Here is a 15,364-nt window from a genome sequence, read left to right on the forward strand (position 1 = left end):
AGAAGAGTCACTTTCAGAGCCCAAGGTTTTGATAACAGAACAGTTCTGAAAGATATTTTTCTTGTTGCTTACAGGATAAAGTCAATTTCACTAGTTTTTCTATTTGGACTATATGTCCATTTCCTATGTGTTTTTTTTCCTTCTGCAAATTCTATTAGTTAGTCTTGTTCCTCTATATCATTTCTCATGCCATATCAAAAATTTCACATGGCCTTCATCTGATTGCTGTATACCAATTCTGCCATTAAATGAATTTTAAAATGATATTTTTCTTTGTTATATAGTTGGGATACATCATGATAATTCTTCAATTTCTTTATCAGTATGACTTATTGTGACAGTATATCTTTTTGTGATTTGGACAATACTTGCTATTCGATCAGATATACTGTCAAATTCTATTATGTTCTTCAATTTTTTGTTGATCATGAATCCAACTCCACTGATTATTTTGTTATCTTGGCCTTATTTTTTAATTAAAGAATTTCTTCACCATTACGTCTCAGTTCACACAGTCAAGAATGTTCCATTTTAGTCGGTCTAGCTCTTCACTTTGTTCAGTTAGCTGTGCTTCACTGCTCAGAATCCTACAGTTTCAAGTTACAAAGTCTAGTTTCCAATGGCAGTGAGATCTGGTTACCTGGAGATTCTTAGCACTCTTTGCCTTCATGTTTAACTGCCTGCTGCTGTAGGTAGTAACAGTCTGGCTTCTGGGAAATGAGGACTCTTTTATTTCTGCTTGATTCATCTTAGAAGATTGGGCCATAATTCACTATGCTGGCCCACTGTAGATTGGTGAATGGCAATATTTTTCACATGAGATTGCAGTATCCAAAACCACTGGTCCTCCTATTCTTTATCCATTATATTCTGAGTTGCCCTAACATCTAATGGATGGTAGTCAGGGTTTCCCCCTATCTGGGGATTTGGCCACCTGGGGATATGCTCGGTAGACAGTAGATGTCTCAATATATATATAAATAAAACATTAAATAGGATAAGAGAGATAAGCCTAAACACTAAACTAGCAATATACAAGATGGTGTTTAATCCACTTTTAACTTATGGATCTTAGAAATGGGTTTGAAACAAAACACCTGATCAAAGTAGAGTATATAGATATGAGTGTTCTGTAGAAAATTAGGGGAATGAACTGGTGGTAGAATTATATTAAGATTGAAGATATTAGCATGACATCATTAGCATTTACAGCATGTGAGCAGTGGTGGTGGTGTGGTCATTTAAACAGTGGAAAGATCAGTAAAACGTTTGATGCAAGAAATCTAGGAAATAAGTAGAATCTAATGAATTGATGCAGTTAGTAGTAGTAGTGCCGTAGGAGACTAAAATGCATGATTTGCATTGTGGACATGAAAAATAAGCAGATAAAGAAAATTATTGGTAAGCAGCTAATAATAATGTTAAAGTAATTATCTGATACTCTCATAATACCCTCTTCATCTTTGAGAGTAGGTATCAGGAAATGATATATACTCTATATATGATCATGATTTATGTACAATATAAACACCTACATTTTTTTTATATCTACTTTTAGGCAAGAATTATTAGTACAATGAAAAGCCAAGCATGTGAAGAAAGTAAGACAGAGTATGCCAATCAACTTCAAAAAACAAATGATGTTCAAAAACAACACTATTCTGAACTCATGCCGCAAGTGTTTCAGGTACTGCACTTGAAATGTAGCTGTGTGATTAATAAAGCATCTAAAGAACTTAAAGATTTATTTTGTTATCTTTATTTATTTAAACATATTCAATATTTGTGCCTTGGGTTAGCTTTATGTTATTGCAAAGAAGATTATTTAATATTGGTATTATCTCACACTGACAAGTTTAGGTACTAATGTCAACTGTTTATTATGTATTAGAATTATTTTGAATCTTCCTTCTTTGTGTCATGAAAAGAAAGAATATTCACTGTGAATCTCAGCATTGCCTACCAAATGATTCTAATGACAACAGATAGCTTGTGTCATATGTTGGTTTGAGACATTGTAGTAGTTGAAAAATTCATTACCATATTATCAATATCTTGTTCTTAATGCTCACACCAAGCAGGCATTGATTTATTATAGGCTTTATAGCATCTCATGTGGGAGTGATATATGTGTGTGTGTGTATTTACAAAGTAATTGGCTCGGTTAATGACATGTTTATAATTATTAACTGACTTAAACACTGAGAAAATATATAAGAGATTTAATAAGGTTTCCCTATAGTTTCATAGGAAATGCCAACTTCGTCAGTACCATGGAGAAAAAAAAAAACATCTTAAAAATATTTTGTACTTTAGACAAACCCAGAGTTTAGAACAAGTTGTAGTTGTGTTTGAAAGTTTTGGAAGGTGGAGAAATATGTTTTAACATTAAATTTCTTCAGGATTTTAGCCAGTTTAGGAGAAAGAGAACTTATATACGGTAAGGAGATGTAAGCTGTGGGATTTGAGTTATCCTTACTGTATGTAAGTTCTCTTTCTCCTAAACTGGCAAAAATCCTGAAGAAATTTAATGTTAAAACATATTTCTTCACCTTTCTAAAACTCTGATCTTGTCTCAGTCAACCTAAAGTAAAAAGTAATCTTCTTCAGTTCCCAGGAGTATACAAAATCATTTGCAGTTGTGGCAAACCATATTATGGTTAGACAGAAAAGTCCATCTCTCTCTCTCTCTGCCTAGAAGAACACCAACGTGACATTTCTTACAACAGAACCTGTGCTAGTTCCCTATCTAGCCATGCTTTATTCTCTGCCAATACCAATGTTGAAGGACAACAACAAATAGACTGGAACTTAACTTCAAGCATCCATAAATGCTCCGATGAATTAGAAAGACGTATCTTAGAATCCAAAGAAACAGCTCTCGACCCTACCCATCTAAACAGCAATCTCAGTTACAGCCTATCTGATTTACGTAGCACTGTAATCCAGCTTTGCCGTACTTGTGATATCATTCACATGCAAAGTGCTTCACGTCAGAACTAACGCTCGAACTCGATTTCAAACACAACTACTACTTGTTCTAAACTCTGTGTTTGTCTAAAGTACAATATATTTTTAAGATTTTGTTTTCTCCGTGGTACTGTATTCACCTGACGAAGTCGGCATTTCAATGAAACTAGTAGTGAAACCTTATTATAAATCTCTTATGTTTTTTTCTCGGTGTTTAAGTCAGTTAATAATTATAAACATTTATATATATATATATATATATATCACTCCCATATACAAAAATCCACACATATATAATGTTTGTAGTGTCTTGAGCAAAATTTTCCCTGAAAAAAAATTTTTTTTTTTTTTATTGAAATAAATGTAGTTTGTGAGTCACCAATAATGTAATATGCTTGCAATGATTTTTACCACTATAAATTAAATTAAATTGTTAAATTGAAATTCCAATAAATTTTAATATAAGCAAACATTGTTTTTGCTTACATGAAATCTTTTGTTTAGTAGTTGTCTGCATAACACAGAATCTGGTCTGTGTAAAAAAAAATTCAAGAATTGTGACACTCGAGTACAAGAACATAATATTGTTATAATATTATATTATTATATTTATGTAATTCTATTCGATGTCCAAGGTTATTCACTCTATATTCACTATATTTAATTTTTTTCCTATATTTACTTTATTTCTTTTATCTTACTTATTTTTATTGTCGTAACGGCAACTTGTAATCTAGTTGCTTTCATTGCTTGAAATAGATTATTACCTTTTAATCCCTTCAGTCTATCAATTTAATTCCCCCTCTCAAGGTCGTGACTATGCTACTTCACGTTCGTATTTTAGAATATTAGGAATTGCCTCTGGCTGGAGCCAATTCCTTTGTCTAAATAGCTGGCTTTTTTCCACAATGATCTCTGAAAATTTATTTGTATTTATGACTGCACCATCAGAGATCGTGTAGAGGAATTATATATCTTCCAATACGTGCAAAAAAAAGTGCCCAGCACAACATGGAAATATCTCTGATATTTATCTCTAAGTCAAGCAATGTTTAAATGTACTATTCGTCAGTCATGGCTACTTTTACTCTTAAGGTCACACAGGTTCTGTCTTTTTATGAGAAGTACATTGATTAGGCGGAATCAGGCAAGTTATTCTGACCAAATCCAAAACTCTTGAACCACTTGAACAAGTGGTTCAAGAGTTTTGGATTTGGTCAGAATAATTTATTCATGCTAAATCAAGATACATAAAAAAGGTAACACTACACATACTAAATTAATCCGACTGAAATTTACTAAATAAAATGACATGGAAATAATATAAAAATCACGTGTCTGGTTCTAATTAATTACTAATGCAATTAAATGCGCTCATATATAATTCAGACATGGAAGCAGACTTGTACACACTTTACATTAATTTAACTCAGATTATATATGATATTAGGCTTAACAAAACTTTCACATGCAGTTTCTTCTTCAATATATAACAATATCTAATTCTTCATAACTCTGCAAAACTACTTCACAATTATTTTCAATAATTCGGCTTTCCATCTTTACTACTGTTCTTTATGCTAACAAACAAAAAAATTCAGCTATCTTTGCCATTAATTTCACACCTAGGAAAGTCCTATACAAAATTCTTACTTGTTACCTTGTCATCCAGTTCGTTACACAAAATCCTGGAGATCGTTGACACTTTCTACTTTCCGGTAAAATTCACACACAGGCACTTTTTAAGACATTGATGATACCTTACACTGGGAGATCACCAAGGAATTTAGTGGTGGGAACTCTGGAGTATTCCGTCACTGCTATTACGAAACTTCTATCATCGGCTGGTGGGACGTGGGTCCCCATTCTTGGAATGGCAGGACACACTGGAAACTGTTCACAACGAGAGCAGGAACAAAAACTTGAAACAATAAGCCTAGCTTCTGAAAAGCCCCTTTTCCTTTGATTTTTCCCCCCTTTTATTCTGCTCTCCAGACCTTGGAACTCTTACTGATTCAATCGCCCGGATTTTCTTGGAGGGGTCTTCTCAGCCACCTGAGAAGCCGCGTCAGCGACCCCTGAGGTCGCTGAGTTAAGTTGGGGAAACCCAGTACTTCGTTGACCTTTGCAAGTTGCGACAGCCTCAGATCTTACATTTTAATCCCGTCTGAGTTAATTCTTTGTTTGTACAATTTTCTTATTACAATTTATTCTAACATTTTTTTTTGTTTTATTACAGCAAAATTTGAGTTAAGTATTAATCAAATTACAAGTATATTAAATAAATTTTATTTCCCAAGTAAAATTGTATAGAAGAAATTTTATTCTAAAATCCTTCTATACAAGATTTTACAATATAGCTCGCCTGGTTGGCTAAGTGAATAGCATCTCTAATTTCCAATCAACAAGTTGTAGGTTTGTGAGTGTTTTAGGATATAAGATGAATTTAGTTTCCAATCACTACCACTTTGCTTATTGGAGACTTGAAGTGGCCCGAAGTTTTATGTTTTGTTCTGGATTGTCTAATCTTTAGTCCACCCATGCTACTACTACCAAAAGGGGGAAAAAATCAGCTTACACACAGTGTTGCTACAAACCAGGGAGCACAGAGGGGTGGGAAGCAGGAGATGTTTAGGCAGTTGAGCTTGGCAAGAAGAAGAATGATTGTTATGGGAGATTTTAACTACAGCAGTATAAGCTGGGAAGAGGAAAATGCATGTAGTAATAAGGGGATGGAATTTCTAGAATTCTTGAGGGACAAATGTCTTAGACAACATGTAATAAAGGAACAAGTGGTTCAAGAGTTTTGGATTTGGTCATAGCATCTGAAGAGCTGATAATAAGTGAGATGGCATTTCTCTCACCAGTTGGAGACAGTGACAATGTGGTTTTGACTTGGAAGATGAATAGACATGCTGGTATATCAAAGAAAAGGGAACGTATGTGGAATTATAAGACAGATTATTATAATAGTCTTAGATATCAACTAGGGGTAGTTTCATAGATGGCAGAATTAGAAGGTCAGGATATCATTAGTGCTTGGGAAATTGTGAAGGAATGTTTGTTAACAGCAGTAGCAAGCTGTATTCCACGAGTGAAGAAGCAGACACAATTTGATGTAAAGTGGATGACAAACAATATCAAACAGGAACTGCAGTTGAAAAAGAGATTATGGAAGAGATATAAGGAGAGGGGTGGAGTGCAGATACATGAAGAATATAAGACATAGGCTAGGAGAGTGACCAGTATGGTGAGGAAAGCAAAACTGGAATATGAGAAGAGATTGGCACTAAGATCCAAAGAAAATCCTAGGGAATTTTTTAGCTATGTGGCCAGTAGGAGATGAAGTGATTGTGGAAGAATGACATTACGGAATAAAAATTGTTCAATGAGCACTTTATTGGAGTGTTTCATCCTGGAGAAGAAGGTTTTAATACTAGAGGGATAGGGCAGGTTTATAAGTGTAAGAGGAGCGTGTGTCTTTACTGTACTCTGGATACCAGTAAAGGTGTGCAACTGGATGGCATTTCACCATGGGTTTTGAGAATGTGCTAAAGAACTGACAGCTCCGTTGACCTGGCTCTTCAATAAAAGTCTTGCTGCGGGAAGGGTACCCAAGGAATTGAAGGAAGGTAAGATAGTGCCACTGCACAAGGGCGGTAGCAGACTGGAAGTGTCTAATTATAGGCCAATTTGTGTGTCATCAGTAGTTGTTAAGGTCTTGGAGAAATTAGTGAAGCACTATATACAGCATTGGGCTGATGAGAGTAATGTTATCTGTGAGAATCAACATGGATTTGTTAAGGGGCACGCTCTTGCTTTAGTAATATGATTGCCTTTTATAATAAAGTGACAAGAGCAGTTGATGAGGTTAAGGCATATACTGCCATTTTATTGGATTTTGCAAAGGCATTTGACAGAGTGCCACATGATAAGCTGATATTTAAGTTGCAGCACATGGGTTTAAATATCGGGTTAGTCAAATGGATTCAGGATTGGCTCTCTGATAGGTATCAGAGAGTCATGTATGGTGGGGCAATATCAAAGAAGCAGAAGGTTACAAATGGGATTCCACAGGGCTCAGTATTGGGACCTGTATTATTCAATCTTTATATCAATGATATTGTCAATGGATTGCAAGGGGATATTCAGTTGTTTGCAGATGATGTGAAGCTGGGGAGGGTTATCAGTAATAGTACAGATGTGGCAGCCCTGCACGAGGATTTGAATAAACTAGACAGATGGGCAGATGAATGGAGCTGTTGGTTTAATGCAGCAAAATGTAAAGTCTTGAAGTTTGGGATGCATAATTGGAGGAGCTATACTGGAGGAAGAAGGAGAGACAAGAGATCTGGGGGTGATGATTGATAGAAAACTGAAATTCAGGGAGCATATTGCAAAGGTGGTGAAGGTAACCCAGTGGATTGCTGCAATGCTGAGAAGGATGCTGACATACAGAGATAAAAGAGTTATCATTCCATTGTATAAGACCCTGATTGTATCACACTTAGACTACTGTTCTCAAATTTGGTCCCCAGGATTTGAAGGGGATAAATTAACTGTGGAAATGGTACAGAGGCAGATAACAAAGATGGTTTCAGGATTGTACAATGTCAGTTATGAGGATCGACAGAGAGAATGTTGACTGCAGAGTTTGGTGGATAGAAAGAGGAGAGGTGATATGATCGAGACTTTTAAACTGTTGAAAGGCAGTTACATGGTAGATATTGGGGAGTTATTTCACTTGGTTGAACCTTGGGAAGGAGCAATGAAAAGGGGCCATCCCTGGAAGTTACGAAAGGAAGCTGTTTCTTTTGAGAGAGTGGTTAGAATAAGAATGGTCAGTGGGTTCAAGGAGTGGTATGATAAACTTTGTGTTTCCTAAAAATAACCTCCCACGATGCTTCTTTTAACTCCATGGAGGCCTGGATAATAATAATATCTTTTATTCCTGTACAGGGAGTAGGTGAAGCCATTTTATCCCTGTCTAACTTTAGGAGACTGAGTGGGCAGTTCAGTCTCCACTGGCAGCCAATCAGAGATAGCTGGCCCAAGGATATCACTAAGTTCATCCCCCCATAGTGAAGAGACAGGTAACAATTGCCACCATCTCATGATCCTTAACTCTAACTCAATATGTTTAATGTCTGAAAATAGTGTGGGTTTGATTGTCAATTTTCTTGAGTTTTATGGGATGAAAAACCGAGTTTCCAGTAGAAAAAACCCACTTTCCCATGCCAGAGATCAGCTAACTCAGGAACCCAGTCAAAAAAGGTTTAGTAAATGTTCTTCCAGTCGGTGACTAGACTTGAACCAAAGTCTTCATTCGTGCAGTCAAGCACCGCGGAGTGAAAACGCAGCTTCCACTGAGAGCTACACAGGCTCATGCTACTACTAATGTATGATTTTCTGTTTCTGATATTTACATAAAAATATATATACACTGGAAAATACCTTAAGTTTCATGTATTCCACATACGAGGTGTGACAATTTAATTCCCGCAATGCATCTGTTAAACACCTATGTTCGGAACTATACATAGTGGTTATTGTTGTCTTTGAAGTAGTCCCCCTTATGCATTTATAAACAAGTTTAGACAGTGTTCCCATTTTTGGAAACATCCCTGGAACTCTTTTTTCCGGAATACTCTGGAGTTCTTTTATCACATTATGCTAGATATCAGATAATCTTCGTCCTTTTAGCACAGTCTCTAATTTTGGAAACAGCCAGAAATCACAGAAAGCTAAGTCAGGTGAATAAGCAGGATGACCTAATTCGGTAATCAATTTTTTGGCCAGAAACTCTCACAATGAATGCACTATGGCTTGGCGCATTGTTGTGATGGATGATCTACTTGTCAGGCGACATTTCAGGTTTTTCCTCCGAACTGAATCTCGTAATCTTTTCAGCACCTCTAAATAGCATTGTTGACTGTTTGTCCCTGTTTAATGAATTCATAGTGGACTATCTCCTTGTGATCAAATAAACGCACCTGCTTGGTCTTGAACTGCGAACATGACATGCACGCTTTTTTCAGACGTGGCAAACTCGGGGTTTTCCACTGTATGCTCTAGTCTTTTGTTGTTTCAGGATCATACTGGAAGCAACAGGTGTTGTCACCTGTAATTACTCTTGTAAAAATGTGGTTATTTGCAGAAAGATCAGTCGTAACTTGAAGCCACTGCTGCTTCTGTTCGTCCATCAAGATCCGTGGCACAAATTTCGCAGAAATCTTTCACATAACCAATTCTTCGGTTAAAATTACCCTGACTGTTTCTCAATTCATTTGCAATTCATCAGCCATTAATCACACACTTAATCTTCTACCAGATCGTACCAAATCTCGCACTCTGTTCACATTTGCATCCGTCGTTTATGTTTTTGACTGCCCATTTCTGGGGTCATCATTCACATCTTCTTGCCCACTTTTGAATCTCTATGCTACTCAAAGACACTTGACTTTTTCAGAGCATCCACACCATATGCCACTTTAAACAGCTCCAACGTTTCAGTAGCAGTTCTGCCAATTTTCACACAGAATTTGATGTTAACAGCTGCTCCAAATTTTGATCACACATGTTTATGCCAGAATTTACACACACAGTTCTCTATTATTTTTGCAATGGCTAACTAGCAAATGGCTCTGTGGGCTTGAGGTTTATGCAAACATTTGTTAAAACATGTACAAAGACGATTACGCACGTGACTCCAACCAGATCACCACACGAGCAACACTAAGTGGCTGTTCCAGGAATTAAATTGTAGTTTTGCATTCCTTTTGCTAATTTTTTAAAGACAAAATTACTATTTTGGCTAACACTTGCAGTTCTGTACATGGAAGTTTATGTGAAAACCTTATGGTGTTAGTTTAACTTCAGCCTCATTCAGAGTTGTTTCTATTCTGCTTACCACAGTAAAATCCCATGGTAAGCAGATTACCATGGGATAAGAATTATAATAAATTTTCAAACAAAAGAAAAATTTTTACATTAGAAGAAAAGTTGACTGTTCAGAAAAAAAATATGAGAGTTAAGGAAAAAACAAGGGATATAAAATTAGTGAATGAGCTTTGTAAATTGATATGTTGGACCATCAGAGGCAATACTGAAATATTGTAGAAGCATGCAAAATTGCATGCATCTGAAAGCAGCCAAAATTTGCTATTTGGCAAACAGTTATGGCTGGGGGCAGCGGGAATTCTAAAAAAAAAAAAATCACAAAATATTTATGTATTTAAAAAGTGAAAATCTTGATGCTAAAACACTTAACATTAGTGCTGGATGGTTTCAAACATTATGACACTAAGTTTTACATTCCACAATGTAAAACTGCAAGGATAAGTTGTCAAAATTTTGCAAGCATATTGAGGGCTATAATGACATTATGATTATGAACTCAGGCAAGTGTTTAACTAAGATGAAACAGACCTATTTTAGGAATGCATGTCCCGCTGAACATTGTACACAATATTCAGCAGAGCATGCATTCAGCATTACAGTGAAAAAGGAGTAAAAAGCGAAGTAAAAACCATGAAACCATAAAACGTTTCATGGTTTTTAAAGGATTCAGATGCATATTATGAAGAAGTTTTTAGGGAGAAACAGTGCCGAATATAATAGACAAACTTTCATTAATAACACTGAGTCTTCATGTCATACATGTAGTAAGGATGAATCAATGAATATCTAGTCAGTTTTATTAATAAATGAAAGATACCAAGAAATTATATTCTTGGTTTAATCCTTTATCTCCAACTGTAAGCAAACAAAGTTTGCGACTGAAATATTTTCAGGACTGGGGCAACTCATATACAGAAGCTAATGACTTCACATCACTTGCCTTAGTATCTCATAATGCAAAGCACATATCCTTATTGACATGTATAAAGCTATGCATTATGGGAAGGGTCACTACCTGGACTGGTTTCGACCTTTATTGAGTTCTTTACTAAGGCAAGTGATGTGAAGTTATTAGCTTCTATATACAAGTTTCCCAGTCGAGAAGTTACTTAGCGTGCAAACTTTATTTGCTTATACCTGCATAAAAGATTAAATCAAGAATATAATATCTTGGCATCTTTAATTTATAGTATAACCAAGTGGAAAAACTTTCAACATCTATCTTAATCCAGAGTATTTTAATAATGAGTTGTGACACCATTTGGCTATTCGTATATGAAAATATGACTTCTGCATTACTTCAACATTAGAATCACCTCTGTTTCTGGCTCTCACTAATGAGACCTCAATAAAGGTCAAAACTGGTCTGGGTAGTGGCCCTTCCCATAATGCATAACATCATACATGTCTTTGATTATTATTATTATTGTTCCGGGAAACTCCAAGGAGTCGACATACTCATCGAGGGAGGCCCTAACATCATGTCTGGAACAACTATTCAACATTCACACAGTATCTATCATATCTTGCCTTGAACTCATTCACGGTCGTAGCACCCACAACAGACTCTGGAAGCTTATTCCACTCATTCACCACTCTCCAAGTAAAAAACCTAGCTCTAACACCCTTGTCAACCACGCTCTTGCCCAGCTTCCATGCATGGCCCCTAGTCCTCCTACCACCAGTGATATTTTCAAAAATATCTTCTGGATCAATCTTATAAAAAACCCTTCAGTAATTTGAATGTCTCAATCATATCACCCCTCCTTTGCCTATCGTCCAATTTCTGCAACCCAGAAATCCTCAACCTATTCTCATAAGTTTCATTCCACAGACCTGCTATCATCTTGGTCACTCGTCTCTGGACCCTCTCCACTTCCTCCCCATCACAAAGAAACCCTGGTGCCCATAACTGGGCACAGAAGTCCAGATGGGGTCTTATCAAGGCTCGATACAGAGGAACAACAACTTGTTTGTCTCTGCATGTTAAAGTATTTTTCATAAGCCAAGTGATTTGGTGATCTGTTTTAGTCACTTTTGCAATGTGCCCCCTAAACTTCAACTCCCTATCCACCAGCACTCCTATTCTCATAAGTTTCATTCCACAGACCTGCTATCATCTTGGTCACTCGTCTCTGGACCCTCTCCACTTCCTCCCCATCACAAAGAAACCCTGGTGCCCATAACTGGGCACAGAAGTCCAGATGGGGTCTTATCAAGGCTCGATACAGAGGAACAACAACTTGTTTGTCTCTGCATGTTAAAGTATTTTTCATAAGCCAAGTGATTTGGTGATCTGTTTTAGTCACTTTTGCAATGTGCCCCCTAAACTTCAACTCCCTATCCACCAGCACTCCCAAATCCCTGGCCTCATCAATCTCCTGGAGTACGGTTCCACCTATGCGATATACTGCTGCTATTCTTTTCACCCCCAACTGCATAGCCTTACACTTTGCCACATTAAACTGACATCCATTTTTCCTAGCCCAGTCCTCCAAACTATCCAAATCATCCTGTAAAATTTTGACATCCTGTGCACTCACAATTGCTCTACCCAACTTTACATCATCAGCAAACAAGTGAACACTTCCTCTCAAATCCTTTCCAATATCATTGATGAACAAATTGAAAAGCAGTGGTCCAAGAACAGAGCCCTGCGGCACTCCACTAGTCACAAGACGTCTTTTTGACTCCACTCCTGAATAAACCACTCTCTGGTATCTCTCCTTCAACCACCCTCCTATCCATCTTACCAACCCTATATCTATCCCCATCTGCTCCAGTTTACTGATTAGGGTTCCATGTGGTATCCTGTCAAAGGCCTTGGCAAGGTCCAGTAGTATCACTGTAAACCCATTACCCCTATCCAGTTCAGCCATCACTGTGTTATAAAACGTGAGCAAGTTACTGAGGCATGATCTACCCTTCACAAAACCATGTTGTCCCCCATACAGTATCCCATTTTCTTCTATCCAATCCTGTATTCTTTTCTTGACTAATTTCTCTAAGACCTTGACAATGATTCCTGATATGCTAATCGGTCGGTAATTTACAACAGCAGTCTTGGAACCACCTTTATGCAGTGGAACTATTTTCCCCTCCTTCCACCCGCTCGGGACTAACCCAGACCCAAGCCTCAAATTAAACAAAATGGTCAAGGGTACTGACAATTCTTTAGCTGCTTCTCGTACTACACGAGCTGGTATACCATCCAATCCCACAGATGTATTGACATTGAGGTTATGCAATAGACTACTCACCTCCACTTCATTCACCATAATTCCCTTATAATCTGCTGGTTTATTCGTTTCTGCAATAAACCTGGATGATATATTCTTGCAAAGTGCTCACTCAGTAACTCAGCTATCTCAACTGATTCAGTTACCTCCCTACCATCGGCATTCTTTAAAATCATTCTGCCATGTACATTTTTCCTTTTACTTGCTACATATCTAAAAAACTGTTTAGGATTCTCTTTAGCCTGCATGGCCAATGTTCTTTCGTAATCCTTTTTTGCTTTTCTTACCACACTCGTCACCCTTCTGGCCTGCGCTTTATACCGTTCATGTGCCTGCCGGTCACCTTTCTCCTTAAATTCCCTCCATAGTTGTTTCTTTTTTTGCAGCTCAAGCTTAATGGTGTTATTCATCCATTTAACCCCTACTTGATTTATTATTCGGACTCTAGGTATACAGTCAGCCATTGCTTCATGCAAGCACTTCTTAACTACCTCCCATGCACTACAACTTCTAGTCCTTGCAGTTGTACATGCCAATGCACTGAGCCAATCAAACTCCTAAGCTTGCCATACTTTCCAGCCCGATAATTCCAAATGTACCCTGTCTTAATTGAAAATTCTACACCTTTAGCCACCTCCCAAGTCAAGACCCTATGATCACTCTCACCGATTGGTGGCAATGTGGTCATATTTGTTACAGCCAAATCCTCAGATGTAATTACTAGGTCAAGCACTCTCTGACCCCTAGTATTTTCCATTACATGTTGTCGCAGATAGTTATCCCTTAATAACCGCATAAAATCCAGTTCCTTCCTCCCGTGTATCCTCTCCTCACTCCAATCAATGCGACCATAGTTGAAATCTCCCATAATAATCACCCTCCTTCCACCCATTTCTTCCATTTGCTTGTGCATATTGTCACCACCATCTTTTCCATCACCTGTCTATAGCAGCACCCAATTGTATATTTAGTTCTGCTAGCCACAATCTCACACCAAATGGCCTCAAATGTGCTCTTTTCTCTATCCTGCAATTCAACTTCTATTCTCCTTGGCTGTAGCTCATCATCTGTCATCAACAATACTCCTCCCCCCATTTTATTCTCCCTGTCATTCCTGAACATGCTATACCCATCACATTCAATCCCACTAGCTATATCATCTACAGTCAGCCATGTTTCACTAATACCAATAACCTGTGGTCTGGAAGTGCCAACCATGGCCAAAAACTCTTCCTTCTTGTTCCTAATACTCCTAGTATTAGTGTACATGAATTTAAGACCCTCATTAGCCCCAACCCTACCTTGTGCCCTAACCTAACCTTGATGCCTTATATTAACTATCCCACTCTGGTTTGTTGTCCTTATTTGCTCTAGCATATTATATTCATTCTTACATTCAACTGCCTCCCTAAGGACTGTATTTCTACTCCCCCCATTAACAAATCTAGTTTCCCTGAATTTGCACATCCACTACATTCAGCAACACTTTCTCAAGTCTTCTTACACCATAACCATTCAAATGCAAGCCATCCATCTTATATAGATACTTTCGCCCATCAAACTCACTCCACACGTCCACAAATTCCATACCACTCGTCATACATAACGCACGCATAAAGTCATTCGCAATTATGGCCCTCCTTTTAAACATTTCACTGTCATACCGTGGCAGAAGACTAATCATTCTAACTCTCTCACTCTTTTCTTTTGCTACCTCAAACAATTCATTCAGGTCTTCTATTATTTCCATTTTATCTCCTTTCAAATCATTCGTACCTGCCACAACAATCATTTCTTTTGCTCTCTAATAGACTCAGTTACATCCTTTATGGTCGCACCAGGTTGGTACGATTTTCTCAAATCCTCTACTAACGCACCTCGTACTAACAAGTCTCCATACAGCACTCTATCATTCATTTTGTTCATGTTCACATTCATACGCCTATTTTTCCTGTCATACCTTTTATTATTGATTGGTTCATTTAGTCGACTTTTGTTCATGCACTCTAGCTGCTGTTTTGCCCTTTCTATCGCACCATTCAACAATGCGATCTCATTCAATGCATCTATCTCATCTTTTTTATTCTCTGAGAAACCATTAATACTATCATTCACACTTTCTACATTCACACTGTCATAATTCTCATGTACAACCTTGCCGTTTCTTGTTATATCGCTATTTTCTTCATTCTGAAGTTTGACAAAAATATCACACTCACGATTCGAAATACACTTCAATTCCTCATTCTCCCTAC

The 15,364-nt window shown here is 37.3% G+C and overlaps 1 protein-coding gene across 4 annotated transcripts in view; it reads left to right on the forward strand.

The window, feature by feature from the left end:
- The window catches only part of LOC150103934 (formin-binding protein 1-like), a 405,525-nt gene that overhangs the window by 142,482 nt on the left and 247,679 nt on the right, over positions 1-15,364 (forward strand). For all 4 annotated transcript variants that reach the window (XM_090396622.1, XM_090396623.1, XM_090396625.1 and 1 more), the window contains exon 7: positions 1,559-1,687. In XM_090396622.1, coding sequence (XP_090252748.1) covers positions 1,559-1,687 — 129 coding nt within the window. The remainder of the gene's footprint in view (positions 1-1,558; positions 1,688-15,364) is intronic.

The sequence above is a fragment of the Typopeltis vanoorti genome, chromosome 8 (assembly GCF_054136105.1).
Source record: "Typopeltis vanoorti isolate ZY-2024b chromosome 8, IOZ_Tvanoo_1.0, whole genome shotgun sequence".
NCBI lineage: Eukaryota > Metazoa > Arthropoda > Arachnida > Uropygi > Thelyphonidae > Typopeltis > Typopeltis vanoorti.